We start from the raw sequence: 17,627 nt of genomic DNA on the forward strand, positions 1-17,627 counted from the left end.
TATTTTTGAAATCCTCTAAAATCAACTCATCGTACTGTGTAAATCAGGGTGGAGTTGATTTAAATCGAGTTGATTTAAATCACAATTTAAATCATGATTTAAATCACTAGTAAAAAGGCTTGATTTAAATCAACTCGATTTAAATCATAATTTTTAAAGAGCAACTGCTCTTTGCTCTGCTACTCTCTGCTACTCCTTTGACCCGCTGTTGACTCACCGATAGTCCCGGTGTTGCAGAATATACAGCCTTGTGCTACATAACTAAGCTCCATTTCATGCTGAATAAACTAAATTATTTATGTATCTTAAATAGAAAACTATCTTATGATAGATTTTTACCCCAAAAGTTTTTTATTAAAATAAATTCGATAAAAATTAAAAAAAATCCGATTTAAATAAAAAAAATCTGATTTTTTTGATTTTTTTAAAAAAATCATTGATTTTTAGCCACCCTGGCGTAAATAGATCATGTCGAAAGCAGGTCCTGTTATCGGGTTAGGGGTAATAAACTGGAAAAATAAAAAAACAGGAAATAAAGGAGAATTAAGATGCCATTGTTGAAACCTGCATAGCAGAATGCTTTTTGAGATTTTCTTTGGTTTCCTTTGAAAGAAAGTTGGTGACATCAGTAATATTTTTTTTAAAAAAAAATTAGGGTATTTTAACAGCATTTCTGGGTCAGTGTTTCCATGCACAACTTCAGAATCCCTTTTGAGACCTGGCCCACCCTACTTCAGATTCTATCAGCATGTTGTGATTGTTTGACCAAGTAATTTGTACTTGGTAATAGACATTTTATTTTGTTTAATTATTTTATTCATTTTAATGACATTTTTTGTCAGGGACGCGGTGGCTAAGGCGCTGAGCTTGTCGATCAAAAAGTCGGCAGTTCAGCGGTTCAAATCCCTAGCGCCGCATAATGGGGTGAGCTCCATTGTCCCAGCTTCTGCCAACCTAGCAGTAACAAAAAATTGCAAGTAGAAAAACAGGGACCACCTTTGGTGGGAAGGTAACAGCGTTCCGTGCGCCTTTGGCGTTGAGTCATGCTGGCCACATGACCAAGGACAGCGCTGGCTCTTCGGCTTTGAAACGGAGATGAGCACCGCCCCCTAGAGTCGGGAACGACTAGCACATATGTGGGAGGGGAACCTTTACCTTTACCTTAATGGACATTTTAGTGATGGACATTTTAGTGCCTCATCTTTTCACGTACAGAGATAATTTAGGAACCTGTCCTTTTTGTTTGTCTCACTCCAGACAATGTGGTGCTGTTAGCAACCTTACACCTCACTTTTGCGTCATTTACAAACAAATAAGAAAATACCCCTCAGCTGATGTTTCGAAGCCCCCCCCCCTTTTGTTCCTAACCCTCCATCATAGGAACTTTCATTTTTCTGTTGCTCTTCTTTCCATCCTTTAACCATTTCAATCCATAACTCACAAGTGTCCTCTGGGACCTTCAGGGAGATTTCCCAGGACATTTTGTTAATTCTTTGGTCGAGCACCAGCAGGAAGCTGAAAGATGAGATGGCTGGCAGGAGGCCGACCCGCACTTCATCCTGGTAGCCAGTGGAATATTCCAGCCTGAGGGGTCTTCAGCCTCTTGAGTTGCCTGTAACCCGGTGGGAGTGTTGATTTCCATCCAGGGATTTCCACAGAGCTTTAGATTCAGTGGGATCTGTTTTGGGAAAAGAGCCAGAACCTTTGCAAATACTTTTCCCCCAGATGTCAGCTGAATATAATATATGCAGGTAATTTTTTGAATGAGGGGCTTCTGACATTTTTCTGATGATCCCATCTGACCTTATTCCATGCTAAGAAAAGCAAAGAAAAATACAAAAAAAAAAAAATAGTACCCCTTTAAAAATTCCAGCTTCTGTGATCGTTATTTAAATTGCCCTGCTGAACTAGGTTTTAACTTCTTATCTTCTTGTATAGCATGCGTCGTTTTGTGTAGCTTGTACTACGCAACCATGCTTATTTTGCATAATGTACTTTGTAGGACGTAGGTCAGAACGCTCCGCTTAGGACTGAAAACCTTTCAGAGTCATCTCTCTAGCTACCGTTCAAGCATTGCTTGTGTTCTTTTTCTCCCATCCCAACTTCTTTTTCCTTCTTTTCAACGTGAAAGTTGAAAAGTCTGTCAAGAAATAGGATTCAGCACTATTTTTGTTAGGTATCTATTTCGTATTTCCTCCAGGAGCTCCAGGCTTCATCCCTTGCTGTGCGTATTACGGTGTAGGCACGGCCATGCTTCTAAGGTTCTTACTTAATAAGCCTGTGTTAAATTGAGAGGGTCAGATGGGAAGTATAAGTATAATTTTATTTCTATACCGCCCTTCTCCCGAAGGACTCGGGGCAGTGTACAGCCTATTTAAAAACACAAGACAAACATCAATTAAAAATTTAAAATTATTAAATAAATTTGGCTGAATTTAAAACCCCCAAAATTTTAAATACCCCAATTTAAAATTGTTATATTGATAGCCCGGCCTGGCGGAACAACAGGGTCTTCAGTGCACAGCGAAACACTCGGAGGTCGGAGATCTTACGCATTTCAGGGGGCAGTTCATTCCACAGGACTGGGCCCCCACAGAGAAGGCCCTCCCCCTGGGTGTTGCCAGCCGACATAACTTGGCCAATGGCACCCTGAGGAGACCCTCTCTGTGGGAGCAAACTGGCCGGTGGGAGGCTACTGGTGGCAGAAGTCGGTCTCAAAGGTACCCGGGTCCTATGCCATGGAGCGCTTTAAAGGTGATGACCAACACCTTGAATCGCACCCGGAAGACCACTGGGAGCCAGTGCAGCTCGCGCAGGAGGGGTGTCACGCGGGCACAACGAGTTGCGCCCATAACCACCCGCGCGGCCGCATTCTGGACCAGTTGGAGCCTCCGAGTGCTCTTCAAGGGGAGCCCCATGTAGAGAGCATTACAATAGTCCAGCCGGGAGGTGACAAGGGCGTGAGTGACCGTGCGCAGGGCGTCCCGGTCCAGAAAGGGCTGCAACTGGCAGGCAAGTAACATGGGGGGTGGGGAGAGGCACCCCTAGGGGTGAGCCTGACCTTTGTATAATGCAATGATAGGTTCGTTTCCAGGAATTGTTTTCAGGAAGCTATGTGGACGTTGTGATGTGAAACGAAGGCGTTTGGGCCAAAAAGAAAAGCAGGAACAACCCAGAGAGGGACCAAGAAGGGAGAGGGGTAGGAGAGGACTGCATGCCCAGGATATTCAAAATCAGCCAGGTATAAATGCCCTCTTCTGCTGTCCCAAAGGTGCCTTTTTCAAGAGGCAATTGCACTTTCTGTTTTTTTCTTTGAAGACGTTTCGCTTCTCATCCAAGCAGCTTCTTCAGCTCTGACTGGAATAGAAGCGAAACGTCTTCAAAGAAAAAAACAGGAAGTCCAGTTGCCTCTTGAAAAAGGCACCTTTGGGACAACCACGACCTGGATGACTGAGCATCTCCACGTTTGCCTCTTCCGCTGCACTTTGTGGGCGCTTCCCCTTGTCCTTTCAGCCTGTCCGACGCCAGATACAAAGGTTAGGCAGGCAGGAACTAGCACTAAAGAAGCCAACTCCAGCCCCACCTACCACGGCAGGACTTTCTGCTGATTATTCTGCAGCTTGGAAGTGTTTTTCCATCTCTAGAGCTTCCTGGGATTTGCGTTTCGGTTATGATTTATTTTAAAAAATCCTCCTTTTGACTCTAAGCCAGCACTTTTTGTTTTTCAGAGCTTTCATCTAATTAGGAGGAAGCTGCCTCAAGCTTCTAGCCTTATAATCTGGGTTTGGGCATTGTTTTCCCTGTCTTATTCCCATGCCCTTTTCAAGAGGTGTGGTCAAGATTTTAGACACTGCCAAAAGGAAGGTGTTTAGAGTGGAATATCTAAAAACAAGCAAATAAAAGTTGCAGACACCAACAAGCAGCAATAACATCTCCGTTGTCATCTGAACCAGCCAAGTTTTTTTGGTGTTTTTTTTTTTTAAAGAAATCCATGGTCAGATTTAAACGGAGCCACTGGAAAGCTTCCTCTTTGCTCAAGCGGTCTCCAAGAGCAGGTTTTCACTGTCCACAAGCAAAGGGAATTATTTCAGATGGTGGGTGTATCCTCCTCCCCCATAACATAAAATGCAGCTTAATTTTCCCCACTCAACGGGCTAGATAAGAAAGGAATGAAGTGGGAAGAGGCAAAGATAAGATGTCAGGAAGAGCTGTTCTATGCCAAAGGCTTTTGGTCCAGCATTCCTTCTCTCTAATGACTCATCCTCTACTTCAGTATTTCTCAACCTTGGAAGCTTGAAGATGGGTGGACTTCAACTCCCAGAATCCCCCAGCCAGCGCAGCTGGTTGGGGAATTCTGGGAGTTGGAGTCCACCCATCTTCAAGCTACCAAGGTTGAGAAACACTGCTCTACTTTATAAGAAGCCCATGATCAGAACAGAATCACTGGTTCCACACAGCCTATTATGCCATGGTTGGGTATATTTGTGGTTGGCAAAGCATGGCATTAATTTTCAGCAATCCAGGTCAAAAGGGAAATTTGAGAGATGCAGTTTTCTCACATTTCACTGCAACTAATGCAGTATAAGCCCTAAAACAGCTGTGTTGCTGTACTCATTAAAAAATTAAAATAAAGCAATATTCCAAAATTCAGCTCTGCTCAACCAGCCATCTCAAAAAATAATAAAAGATGAATAGTTCATTCCTCAGCTGTTAAAAAATTGCCCATTCCTCGAATAAGCTATAATTATCGTAAATTCTCACAGCCTAATAATACATGATCCATAGTTTACAAATCACGCAGCACATTAAGACCAAAGCTATCAAACAGATTACAGTTTAGCAGTCTTTGGGTCTGTGACCATAAATGTAATTAATAACAATTCAGCCAGATGGGTGACTAGATCACATTGTCGAGCTCTATAAAGTTATCTAGCCCAGTTTTGCATGCTCTGTTCACTGTAATTTGATTGAACTTAACTTTTGACTGCAAATTGCTGAGGGTTGAATTGGCAAGTTTCTTCCCACAGAGCATATGCAGGGCCTGTTAACCCAAAGCTGCTGAGCTTGACCTCATCCTGTCCAGCAGATGCCAGAATCAGTAGCAGCCTAGTAGAAGCTGGTGAAACAGGACAGGAAATTAGCACCGCTCCGTTTTCATTTTTGGACCCGATGATGTGAGATGAACTGCTAAACAGGCATTGCGTTATGTCTGTGGAGATTCTCCGTCATCCAGGTCATGGTTGTCCCAAAGGGGCTTTTTTCAAGAGGCAACTGGACTTTCTGTTTTTTTCTTTGAAGATGTTCCGCATCCAAGAAGCTTCTTCAGCTATGATGGGATGGTGGGAAATGGAAGGATTTATATTCCTTGCAGACAGCTGGTCATTTGCATCCTTTTAGAGCAGGGGTCAAACTCAAGGCCTGTGGGCCAGATCTGCCCCGCAGGGTGTTTGGATCTGGCCCGCAGGGCTGCCCTGGGAATAGCAAAGGACTGGCCCACAGAGTCTCTACCAGCGAAAATGGATGCGTGCGGCCCCCCTGAGCTCCGTTTTTGCTGGCAGAGGGTTGCAGGAGGCCGTTGCAGCCGAAAACAGAGCTTGGGGGCAAGTTTTCATTGGCAGAGTGCTGTGGCCACCACAGGTGCCCAACACAAGTGATGTCATGCTGGCCACACCCACCCTGGCTACGCCCACCCCGGCCCCCAGAGCTCAAACACAAACCTGATGCGGCCCTCAATGAAATCGAGTTTGACACTCCTGTTTTAGGGTTTTGAGACCATTGGAGATTTATCTGTGTCCTCAGGGTCATCTGAGTGGTGCAAATGGGTGTGGAGCCTTCTTGGAAGTGCTGAATGGACTCTGTTGTAGACTGAAGATAGATGAGGTCGTATCCCTCCCCTTCTGTTGAGGGAGGGCTCTTCAGTTTTGACACAGATGGCCTCTTTGACCCTTCTTTCAAACCAGCAGTCCTCTCTGTCCAAAATATGGACTTTGTTGTCTTCAAAAGAGTGGCCTGTGTCTTTTAAATGCAGATGGACTGTTGAAACTAGTCCTGATGGGTTTGTTCTCCTATGTTGCGCCACGCGTTTGTGAAGTGGTTGTTTTGTTTCCCCAATGTACAGATCTGCACATGGCTCACTGCATTGTACTGCATATACCACGTCGATCAGTTTCTGTCTGGGTGTTTTATCCTTGGGGTGGACAAGCTTCTGCTTGCCCACCCCAAGGATAAAACTAAGGCATTGTGTTAGTTGCCAGCCTCCGATCTCTTCCTTAAACTTGTTGCTCCTTACCATCTGCATACATAGCGACCCACCCTGGTTCAAAGAAATAGATTTCACAGCCGGCTCCGAAGGATCTCACTTCTTCTTTCTCTTTATGTCTTGCAGTGGGCAACGTTAAGAATTGAGCGGGGCGCCAAAGAGATGAACCACCCTGTTTATAAGCCCTGCGTTAACGGTAAGAGGGCCAGGTGCCTTTTCTTAAGAGCGGTGGGGGTTGGGGGGTCCCATCAGGCACCACTTCTATTGTTTGGCTGGAAAAGGCGCATGTCTTGTTGCAGGAATCATTGCCAAAGAGCCCACTTCGTTGGAAGAGGAGATCAAGGAGAACCGCAGGACCTCCAGCAAGACCCTGGATGCCCCCGACTTTGAGCTGTCCGACATCTTCTACTTCTGCCGCAGAGGTGTGGAGAGCATTATGGACGATGAGGTGACCAAGCGTTTCTCGGCAGAAGAGCTGGCATCCTGGAACCTGCTGAGCAGAACCAACTACAACTTCCACTACATCAGTCTACGCCTCACCATCCTGTGGGGGCTGGGCTTCCTGGTCCGTTACTGCTTCTTGCTGCCACTCAGGTACGAGCCAGGACAGGTTCGGGCTTCTCATTGGACAGCCAGGAGGAAGATGGGGCACCTTATTCTTTCTCCTGAAGGAACCCTATGTCAGGGTTCCAAGTAATAGACCCATAGCAAGCAAAACTCCAAGGCAGGTAGATTCCTCAAAGAATAGCTTTATTGGATATATCACATTGGCACAGATCTGGTGAAAACCGACTCTGAAGGTTCCTGCCGTTTGCACCCAATTATAAAAGTAAAAGTTTTCCCACTTTCTCAAAGCAATCAGTCACATGGTCCAATCACGGGGCGGTCTGGCTGCCAGGTGAGATCACCCCGCCTTATTTATTTATTTATTTATTTATTTATTTATTTATTTATCTATCTATCTATCTATCTATCTATCTATCTATCTATCTATCTATTTGTTTATTAAATTTATTTATTTATTTATTAAATTTATTTATTAAATTTATATACCGCCCTACTCCCGAAGGACTCAGGGCGGTGAACAGCCAAAAGATAAAACACATATAATACAAAATTTAAAAACAATATAAAAACCCATTAAATAATTTGGCCCAAACAAGTCAAGCCTTCCTCTGACCAGATGTGAGAATGTCGAGAAAATATTCTGTTTTGGCTACAGAATCCCAACTACCGTATTTTTCAGAGTATAAGACACACCGGACTATAAGACGCACCTTTTTTTTATTATTATTTATTATTTATTTATTTATTTTTATATGCCGCCCTTCTCCAGAGACTCAGGGAGGCTTACAATGCATTAAGCACCTACCTTTTTTGGTGCAGAAAAGAAGAAAAAGAAATCGGCCTCCCAGCAATTTTGCCTCGTTGCAGCAAACAGCCTGCTTTACTTTCATTTTCGTTTTCAACATAGCTTGATTAGCACAAGCGATTTACCTCCTTGCAGCAAGCAGCAGAGCCCTGCGCAAAACAGCTGAGAGCAAATCAGCTGAGAGTCGGGAGGCCGATCCAATCAACTTGTGCTAATCAGGCTGTGCTGAAGCTGAAAGGAGCTGTTTTTTTCCTTGCTGTTTGCTTGCAAGGAGGTAAACTGCTGGGAGGCAGAGGCCAAAGGGTGGGGGAGGCCAGTGGGTGGGCGGGGCTACATTCAGTGTATAAGACGCACCTAAATTTTCACCCCCTTTTAGGGGGGAAAAAGGTGCGTCTTATACTCCGAAAAATACGGTATCTCAAATTGGGATCCCTTATCCCTCAGCTCCAGTGTGGCAACACTGAAGCGGTCAGAATGGCTTCGGTCAGGCCAGCTTCAGGGTTGACACCCTATAGCGGTACCGGTAGTTCATTTAGTGACCATTCAAAGTTACCACGGCACTGAAAAAACAGTGACTTAACGACTGTTTTTCACAAGACCGTCGCCAAATCTCCATGCTCACGTGGTCGACATTAAAAGGCCTGGCAACTGTCTCACACTTACGATGGTTGCAGCATCCCGGGTTCACCTTCTGGCAAAGAAAAGTCAATGGGGAAACCCAGATTCACTTAACAACCGGGATACTAACTTAACCACCGCAGCGATTTACTTAACCACACCGTGGCAAGAAGGGTCGTAAAATGGGGGCAAAACTCGCCTAACGAATGCCTCGCTTAGCAACGTCAATTTTGGGCTCAATTGTGGTCGTAAGTCGGGGATTACCTGTACATCCCTCCTAAGGGTAGAAAAATCCTTCTGTTGGTCCAGAAGGTTTTAACAGAAGTGCAGCTAGCTATCTTGCCATGATCTGAATGCTGTTAGAGTGTACCTTAATACCTTGTTCTCCCTCCCTTCCCCTCTTTGTAGGGTTGCCCTGGCTTTTACTGGTATTGGCCTCTTGGTGTCGGGCACTACCATGGTGGGTTTGTTACCCAATGGAAGGTGAGTCCTCAGCAGCAGATTACGTGACATTCACCGTCCAAAGGGAGGAACCCAAACATCTAAAAGAAATCAGTTGTTGGGGTTTGTGAAATGATTGATCCCCTCTTACACGTCGAATCGTTGTTATCTCCTTCACGGTTTGGATTGTCCTTCAACAACAAAGACAAACCCACTTTCCTTCTCTGCCCAACTGTTTGGGCAGAAGAGCCAAGAGTTAAAAAAAAAAAATGGGACCTCACCTTCTCTGGCATTCCTTTCCATCCTCAGATTCTTGAGGGAGCGTTAAATAAACTTAATGGGCAGGTTAAAGAGGCGGTTAGATGTGGGAAGAAGGACGCAGGCAAACCACTTCCAAAATCTGGCCAAGAAAACAGCTTGGGCTTATCCGGGCAGTCATCGGAGAGTCAAGAATGACTTGAGGCCACAGGAAGAAGAAAAAAAAAAAGAGATTTGAATGGAGTGATAGGTCATTCTGTAAAAAGGCTGGCAGATCAGGATTCTCAGGGTATATTTCAGAAGGCTGACTTTACGACTTGTTGGATAACATCTTAAGGAAATGCCGGTCCTAAGCACTTGGCATTTATACCGCTCAGTTTTACAGGGTAATTCGAGAGGAATTACCCTTCGGCTCGCATCTCACTTGGAAATCAGCCAATTATTGGAACAGACTTACGGGTCCTGCTTTGCAGAGGGTGTTCCTAGGAGTGGGTTCTTGTAAGAAATCCGAAGCAAAGGGGTCCTTGGTACTCTTAAGAGCCTGGTTGTTTTCTTCATTACCCAGACTAGAAGATAAAAACATCATGCAGTGCTGATGAAAACAGCCTGCGAGGAAACCGCCAAGCTCAAGAGAGCCCCAAGGAACTCCTCATTTCAACCCTGAGCTACAAACATTCTCCACGATTGAAATCGGAAGCAACGGCCAAATCCAGCGCTTTTGTCATAATGACAACAGCTGCATTTCACTATCACCTTCCACTTTTTTCGTATGTCTCTGTGACATCAAAGCACATGTATGTAAGACACGGGTGTCAAACCAGGGGTGAAATCCAGCAGGTTCTGACAGATTCTGGAGAACCCCTAGCGGAAATTTTAAGCAGTTCGGAGAACCGGCAAATACCACCTCTGGCTGGCCCCAGAGTAGAGTGGGAATCGAGTGGAGATTTTGCAGTATCCTTCCCCTGGAGTAGGGTGGGAATGGATATTTTGCAATATCCTTCCCTCTGGAGTGGGGTGGGAATGGAGATTTTGCAATATCATTCCCTCTGGAGTGGGATGGGAATGGAGATTTTGCAGTATCCTTCCCCTGGAGTGGGGTGGGAATGGAGATTTTGCAGTATCCTTCCCTCAAGTGGAGTGGGAATGGAGATTTTGCAATATCCTTCCTCTGGAGTGGGGAGGGAATGGAGATTTTGCAATATCCTTCCCTCAAGTAGAGTGGGAATGGAGATTTTGCAATATCCTTCCCCCTGGAGTGGGGAGGGAATGGAGATTTTGCAGTATCCCCTGGAGTGGGGAGGGAATGAAGATTTTGCAATATCCTTCCCCCAGGAGTGGGGAGGGAATGGAGATTTTGCAGTATCCTTCCTCTGCCATTCCCACCAAGCCCCGCCCACAGAACCGGCAGTAAAAAAAAAAAATCGGATTTCACCACTGTGTCAAACTCGCCACGTCACGTTGCCGTCGCGTGACATTCCGTGACGTTTTTCCCATTTGCGGAGCTGGAGTGGGCGTGCCCTGCACATGACGCATCTGGCCTGCGGGCCGCCAGTTTTATACCCCTGATGTAAGAGGAGGGAGTGATATTTGGAGTCTCCATTTCCTATCCCAAAAATGCTTTGAAGACACCTACTACCTATTTTAAATTACGGCCTTTCCTCATTGGGAATCCCTAATTAACCTGATTAATTTTGTGAGCCAGCATCACGTAAAATTGGATGCATTATTGTTTTTCATCATTATTATTATTATTATTATTATTATTATTATTATTATTATTATTATTATTATTATTATTATTATTATTTTCCTTGAGGTTTGTAAGCGTTGTTTGGGAAAGGTATAGAGTAATGTTATAAATTATTAGCATGTCAGCAGTTGGGTTGAATTATAAACAGATGGGATAACAACACTGTTGTTCTTGTCTTTAGGCACAAAGAATTCCTCAGCAAGCATGTACACCTGATGTGCTATCGGATCTGTATACGAGCTCTTACAGCTATCATCACCTATCATCACCGGTATGGTGGGGACTGGGAGGAAACTTGTGAGATTATTTGTCCAAAGATAGAGAACAAAACTTTCTATGTACCACAATTCCCTAGAAAGATAGCACAGGCTATCTGAGGTAGAACTGGCTAGGGACTTGATATATAAACAGGGTGGATAAAAATCAATGAATTTTTTTAAAAAATAAAAAAAAACAGATTTTTTTGATTTAAATCGGATTTTTATTTTTTATTTTTATTGAATTTATTTTAATAAAAAACTTTTGGGGTAAAAATCTATCGTAAGATAGTTTTCTATTTAAGATACATAAATAATTTAGTTTATTCAGCATGAAATGGAGCTTCGTTACGTAGCATGAGGCTGTATATTCTGCAACACTGGGACTATCGGTGAGTCAACAGCGGGTCAAAGGAGTAGCAGAGATGACAGTTGCTCTTTAACAATTATGATTTAAATCGAGTTGATTTAAATCAAGCCTTTTTACTAGTGATTTAAATCGTGATTTAAATTGTGATTTAAATCAACTCGATTTAAATCAAATCCACCCTGTATATAAACAATTCTAAACATTTAACAAGTATTTGTTTGTTTGTTTGATGTTTATCTCAACTATATTATTCTATTTTTCCCACTACAACCATCCTCTGTAGTGGGTTGGGTTGAGAGAGAGTGACTGGCCCAAAATTACCCAGCCAGCTTTTTATTACCAAATGCTATAGCTGAGATGATAGACTTAAACGTTTGTCTGTTATTTTGTCCAAAAAAAAAAAACCCCCAAAAAAGGATGAGATTTCTGTTGCTTGACGGATACATTTTCCTGATAAATAGCAAAAAAAATTGAAGAAAGCCATGGAGAAGGAAATGCAGATTATACTTCTGGTATAATCTATCTAGGCCAGAGGTCCCCAAACTTGGCAGCTTTAAGACTTGTGGACTTCAACACCCAGAATTCTCCAGTCTGGAGAATTCTGGGAGTTGAAGTCCACAAGTCTTAAAGCTGCCAAGTTTGAAGACCTTTGATCTAGGCAGTTGTCCATTTACGGAGCTTTCTTTTGGCACAGCATTTTGGGGTTCTCAGATAAGTTTGGAGGGTTGTGTGTTTTGTGTTTTAAGCATCTGCTTCCCTGGTCTGTGGGGCAAGGCCTAGAGCAGAGGTGGGGGGGATCTAGGGTCCCTTTATGACGTGTGGATTTCAACTCCCAGAATTCCTGTGCCCGCATGGCTCAGGAATTCTGGGAGTTGAAGTCCACAAGTCATAAAAGGTTAATAGATCGCCACCTCTGCTTTAGAGGTTCTTCATCCATTAAGAGTGGGGAACGGGGAGCAAAGGATGCATGCAGATTTATTTATTTATTTATTTATTTATTTATTTATTTATTTATTTATTTATTTATTTATTAATTATTCGTATTTCTATGCCGCCTACTCTGGGCAGCTTACACCAAAGACAGTATACTAAATAGCATATTGCCCCCAACAATCTGGGTCCTCATTTTACCCACCTCGGAAGGACGGGAGGCTGAGTCAACCTTGAGCCGGTGAGATTTGATCCGCTGATCTACTGAACTAGCAGTCAGCTGAAGTAGCTGCAGTACTGCACTCTAACCTCTGCGCCACCTTGGCTCAGATAAGCTTACTTACTCAGATAAACTTACTTACTTACTCTCACTTACCTTACTCTTGAGTCAATTGAGCATTGGCTTCAGTTTTTCATGCAATCTCTTTTTCCTTCCTAACCTTAGGGAAAATAGGCCCCGCAATGGAGGAATCTGTGTGGCTAACCATACATCTCCGATTGATGTCATCATTCTGGCCAGCGATGGCTACTATGCAATGGTAAGGACATCAAGTCTTCGTGGGTGGGTGGGTGGGGTTGTATGTGTTGGACCTCATTCCATTTCACCCTTCCTTTACAAATTCCCAGTTGGTGCCGGCTTGTGCGAACTGGTAGCGGCGGAGGTGCATAGTTTGGTGAATCAGTAGCGGCGGCAGCGCGAGGCTCCGCCCAGCTGCCAAAGGCGCTTTGTTTCTGAATTAAACTCTCCTGAATTAAACTGTTATTTCAGACCAGTTATTCTGGTAACTGCTGCGGGAAGTGACCTCTTGACCTCTCCTCCTTTGCTCAGGTGGGCCAAATCCACGGAGGGCTCATGGGCGTCATCCAGAGGGCTATGGTGAAGGCTTGTCCTCACGTCTGGTTTGAACGTTCTGAGGTCAAAGATCGCCATCTAGTGGCTAGACGGTACGTAGCTCACCACTTGAGAGTGAAGTCGGAGCCAGGTCTCGCTGGATTGCGTGTGCGTGAGCGAGAATCCAGTCCTGCGTTGCTGACCTCCCTTTCTGGATCTACCAGGGACGTTTTCTTGAAGATTCTCTTCTCTTTCTGTGTCTTCCTTTAGGCTATCGGAGCACGCCAATGACAAAAGTAAACTGCCCATCCTAATTTTCCCTGAAGGTAAGCCCCAGATTAAGAGAGAGAGGAGTGAGCCTGTTACTTTAAATGGATGAAATGGAAAGTTGGCGTTTTTAAACCATAGAGTCAGGGGAAAAGGAGAGAGAGAGATAGTCCCCAACTTCCTTTTCCTAACTGAACACTGCTGTGGAGGAACCATGACCAAACATTTAATAAAAATAATAACTTTTAGAAAAAAGGACAAAAGAGGGCAACAACTCCCATTTTCCTGTTCTGACAGAAAACAACTATTTGGAATGAGCAATGTAAATTAAAAGAGTTTGTTCTGTTTCCAAATAAACTTATGAGCCTGCTTTCTGTGTGCCAGTCTAAATCAGATGAGTGCCAATTAAATTGATTGGGTCAGCAATCCTGAGGTTTCTCGTTTTAAGGTCTTACCGGTCCCTAACGTAACATCATTTCCACTATCAACAAGTCTCACAGCAGATATTCTTTCATTTGTCTTAATAGGCACGTGTATCAACAACACTTCCGTGATGATGTTTAAGAAAGGGAGTTTTGAGATTGACGCTACAGTTTATCCTGTTGCTATCAAGGTAAGGATTGTTGCTGCTTAGCAGCAAACCCATTGAAACTTGAAGGTAAGAGACATAGGTAAGAGTGGCACCTGGAAAAGTAGGGGTGGCTCTACTTTCTGGGTGTAGCAGAGATAATCTGAAAGTAGGTAGGGCCCAACATTTCATCAAGGCAGCTTCTGGAATGCCTTCCTGTAATCCCACAATCACATATAATTGGAAGAACATGGACTTTGACTCACATGGCCTTACAGTAGTGGCCAAAATTGTGGAAATCTTTTGGGAAAAGTGTATTTTGGAGGTTTGATGGCTAATAACACCACCTTTTTCGGGGGAGTTTCAAGATAATCCTATTCCACTGTTGGAATGGCCTGGGAATAGCCCAGACCTTCACCCAATGGAAAATCTATGGAGCCGACTAAAGAAACTTGTTAGTCAGAAGTAATAAAACTCAGTTAATAGAAGCCATCATTCAATCTTGGTTTCACATTGTAACAACTGCAGAACTCAAAGACTTGGTTCACTCCATGGGAAGACGTTGTAAGGCCGTAATTCATGCTAAAGGTTACCCAACTAAGGATTAACTGACATGGGGATCATTTTTGTATATCTCGTTTTTTCTACGTGTTTCACTTTTCTTCTTTATACGGTAACTGCTATTCTAATAGCAAATCCTTCATAAAAATTATTGCACTACATTCTTGATTAAAATACCTTTGATATATAATTTTATGGTACGACTTCCAAAAAAAGTTGTTTTATTAGATAATTTTAGAAAGGCTTCCACAATTTTGGCCACTACTGTAGTTCAGTAATCCTCAGGTTGGAGAGTATCTGCTGGAGTCTGCCCACCTCATTTAATTTCCCTTTTTATGGGATTCAGCCCAATTGAGCAAGAGAAGCACCAGGGAATAAAGTTGGATTTACGTGAGTTTCTGACACCAGAGATATTTTCAGAATTCCACCCTTCTTGTACATAAACACACACTGCCCTGCCAACTGCCCAATTAATCAATTGTCAGAGACATTTATTTTGGAGTGTAGGGATAACTGGTCCATGCTGTCTCAGGAATTCTGGGAATTGAAGTCCACAGGTCATAAAGTTGCCCAACCCTGATCCAAAGAGTCAACGATAGTCCACACACACACACACACACACACACACACTGTTGTCACACTTTGCATTGGTGAGAAGAACCTTTCAGGCACTAGCAGCTGCCCTGGTTCCCTTTGGGATGGGTGCTCAGCCTCCCCTACTTTAGGATGATACTACAGGTAGTTTCAGCCTGTTACTTCAGTGTGTAGTCCTAAGAATAAAGTGGGACATTTAGCCCTGATTCTGTTCTCCTGTTATGCTATATTTGCAGGCCCCTGTTCTTGTACTCTGTGTGAATCTTCTCAACCATCTTGCCTTTTTCTCCCACCCACCCACTCACACTCTTTTTCTTTTCCTTTTTTTTTTTTTGTCTTCAGTATGACCCTCAATTTGGAGATGCCTTTTTTAACAGCAGCAAATACGGCATGGTGAACTATCTGCTCAGGATGATGACTAGCTGGGCAATTGTCTGCAGCGTCTGGTACCTGCCTCCAATGACCAGACAGGTGAGTTAAATGGATCGGGGCCTCTGGATGCCAGAAAATCAGCTGAGATTTTCCCCGGATTCTTTCTGAAAGCAAACTGACCCTCTCGGCTGTCTTCCCTTTCAGCCTAATGAAGATGCCGTGCAGTTTGCCAACCGGGTGAAATCTGCCATTGCCAGACAAGGAGGCCTGGTGGATCTTTTATGGTAAGCCAGTCCAGACTGATTTCAATTCAAATCTTTATTGTCAGTGCACAACATGTGTACAATGAGACGTATGTTGGAGGTGGGAACAAAGGGAAGGAGATAAGTGTAAGAGCCTTGGTGGCGCAGTGGTTAGAGTGCAGTACTGCAGACGACTTCTGCTGACTGCTGGTTGCCTGCAATTTGGCAGTTCGAATCTCACCGGTTCAAGGTTAACTCAGCCTTCCATCCATCCGAGGTGGGTAAAATGAGGACCCAAATTGTTGGAGGGGGCAATATGCTGACTCTGTAAATCGCTTAGAAAGGGCTGTAAAGTGGTATATAAGTCTAAGTGTTATTGCTATCTTCCTCCCTCCCTCCCTCCCTTCCTTCTTTCCTTCCTTCCTTTTCTTTGAAGACGTTTTGCTTTTCAGCCAAGAAGCTTCTTAAGCTGTCTTGGATGGTGGGGAATGGGTATAAATACTTTCCTTCCCTACCATCTAAGTCAGAGCTGAAGAAGCTTCGTGGCTGAGAAGCAAAACGTCTTCAAAGAAAAACCAGAAACTCTCATTGCCGCTTGAAAAAAACCATCTTTGGGACCACCATGACCTGGAGGACTAAGAATCTCCATAGACATTGAAACCCCCTCCTTTATGCTCCCCAAACACCGGTTTCCTAGCCGACTTCCTGCTCAGGCCCATAGTGACCGTTCCACTTCGACAGGCGTCTTTTCTTTTTTCCACAGGGACGGGGGCCTAAAGAGGGAAAAGGTGAAGGACACCTTCAAGGAGGAGCAGCAGAAGCTCTACAGCAAGATGATCGTGGGCAATCACCAGGACCGAAGCCGCTCCTGAGCTCCCAGAGATGGGAGTGGAGGGAAATCTGTTACAGCACTGACTGCCTAAGAACAATTTCCGGTCTCGGGACTCCTAGATGACCTGCAGCAGCATCCATTTTTCAAGCTCTGGGGTGGGGGTGTTTCCTAATTCACTAGCCCCTGCCCTTCCCTTCCCGTGGTGCTGCTGCCTTGTGCCCAAAGAGAAAGAGACCTCGTCCTAATTTCTCCAGCTCAGACCCAGCAGCAGCAACTGAGGGACTTTGGCCATCGCTGGCAAAACGCAGTGCTGGTCATCTTTTGCGGGAATCGGCTGAAGTCCACCTGTGTCCCCAGAGGAGTGCCACGGGGGAGAGAGGCTGGTGGGACCTCTGCTGCCACCGAGAGATCCCCTCCCGCCATTTCCTGCGGGAAGCGCTTCAGAGGAGAGGCCGACGCCTCCTTGCACCTTTCGCCCTCACTCCCCGACTTCCCCTCTCCAAGAAAAAAAAACAGAAAAGCTGAATGCAGCTGCCGCATGGGTCCCCTCTGCATTTTGTATTAAATAATGTTGAAGGAGGGAGTACCGTGTGGAGTTGTCGTGTTCTCTTGGCCTTGGCTGCATTGTTGCTCTGGGTGTTAAAAGGAGAGAAATACCCGTTTTTTGGACTATAAGACGCACCTAAACTTAGAGGAAAACAACAAAAAAGGTTTTTGGCCTACCTTTTTTCGGCCTGTTTCCGGGGGGGGGGGTTTGGCCCATTTTTGAGGCTTTTTGGGGGCCGTTTTGGGGGCTTTTCTCGGGCCGTGTTTGAGGCTGTTTTCGGCCCATTTTCAAGGCTTTTTTCAGGCCGTTTCCGAGGCTTTTTTGGGGCCGTTTTTTCTCAAAGCCTCAAAAACAGGTCGAAAACAGGCCCATGCGGAGGTGAAAAAACGGCTGGTGGGTGGGTGGGGCTTCAGTAATATTCGGTCTATAAGATGCACAGACATTTTCACCCCCTTTTGGGAGTCAAAAAAGTGTGTCTTATAGTCCAAAAAATACGGTACGTCTTTTTAAGAGTTTGAACCTCCCCCTTTGCTGCCCCGCGTTATTCCTTTCGCCCG

The 17,627-nt window shown here is 44.4% G+C and overlaps 1 protein-coding gene across 2 annotated transcripts in view; it reads left to right on the forward strand.

Annotated features, from left to right (window-relative positions):
* The window catches only part of GPAT4 (glycerol-3-phosphate acyltransferase 4), a 30,302-nt gene extending 13,196 nt beyond the window's left edge, over positions 1-17,106 (forward strand). Inside the window, exons 3-13 of one of the 2 annotated variants that reach the window (XM_034405531.3) lie at positions 6,386-6,455; positions 6,541-6,853; positions 8,658-8,732; positions 10,880-10,969; positions 12,701-12,794; positions 13,085-13,200; positions 13,358-13,413; positions 13,882-13,967; positions 15,420-15,548; positions 15,654-15,733; positions 16,455-17,106. In XM_034405531.3, the coding sequence (XP_034261422.1) occupies positions 6,386-6,455; positions 6,541-6,853; positions 8,658-8,732; positions 10,880-10,969; positions 12,701-12,794; positions 13,085-13,200; positions 13,358-13,413; positions 13,882-13,967; positions 15,420-15,548; positions 15,654-15,733; positions 16,455-16,563 (1,218 nt within the window). In that variant the 3' untranslated portion in view covers positions 16,564-17,106. The remainder of the gene's footprint in view (positions 1-6,385; positions 6,456-6,540; positions 6,854-8,657; positions 8,733-10,879; positions 10,970-12,700; positions 12,795-13,084; positions 13,201-13,357; positions 13,414-13,881; positions 13,968-15,419; positions 15,549-15,653; positions 15,734-16,454) is intronic. The other variant, XM_034405533.3, reaches the window with a different exon arrangement.
* The last annotated feature ends 521 nt before the right edge of the window (positions 17,107-17,627 follow it).

Source organism: Pantherophis guttatus, chromosome 9, assembly GCF_059756535.1.
Source record: "Pantherophis guttatus breed Tessera chromosome 9, ASM5975653v1, whole genome shotgun sequence".
NCBI lineage: Eukaryota > Metazoa > Chordata > Lepidosauria > Squamata > Colubridae > Pantherophis > Pantherophis guttatus.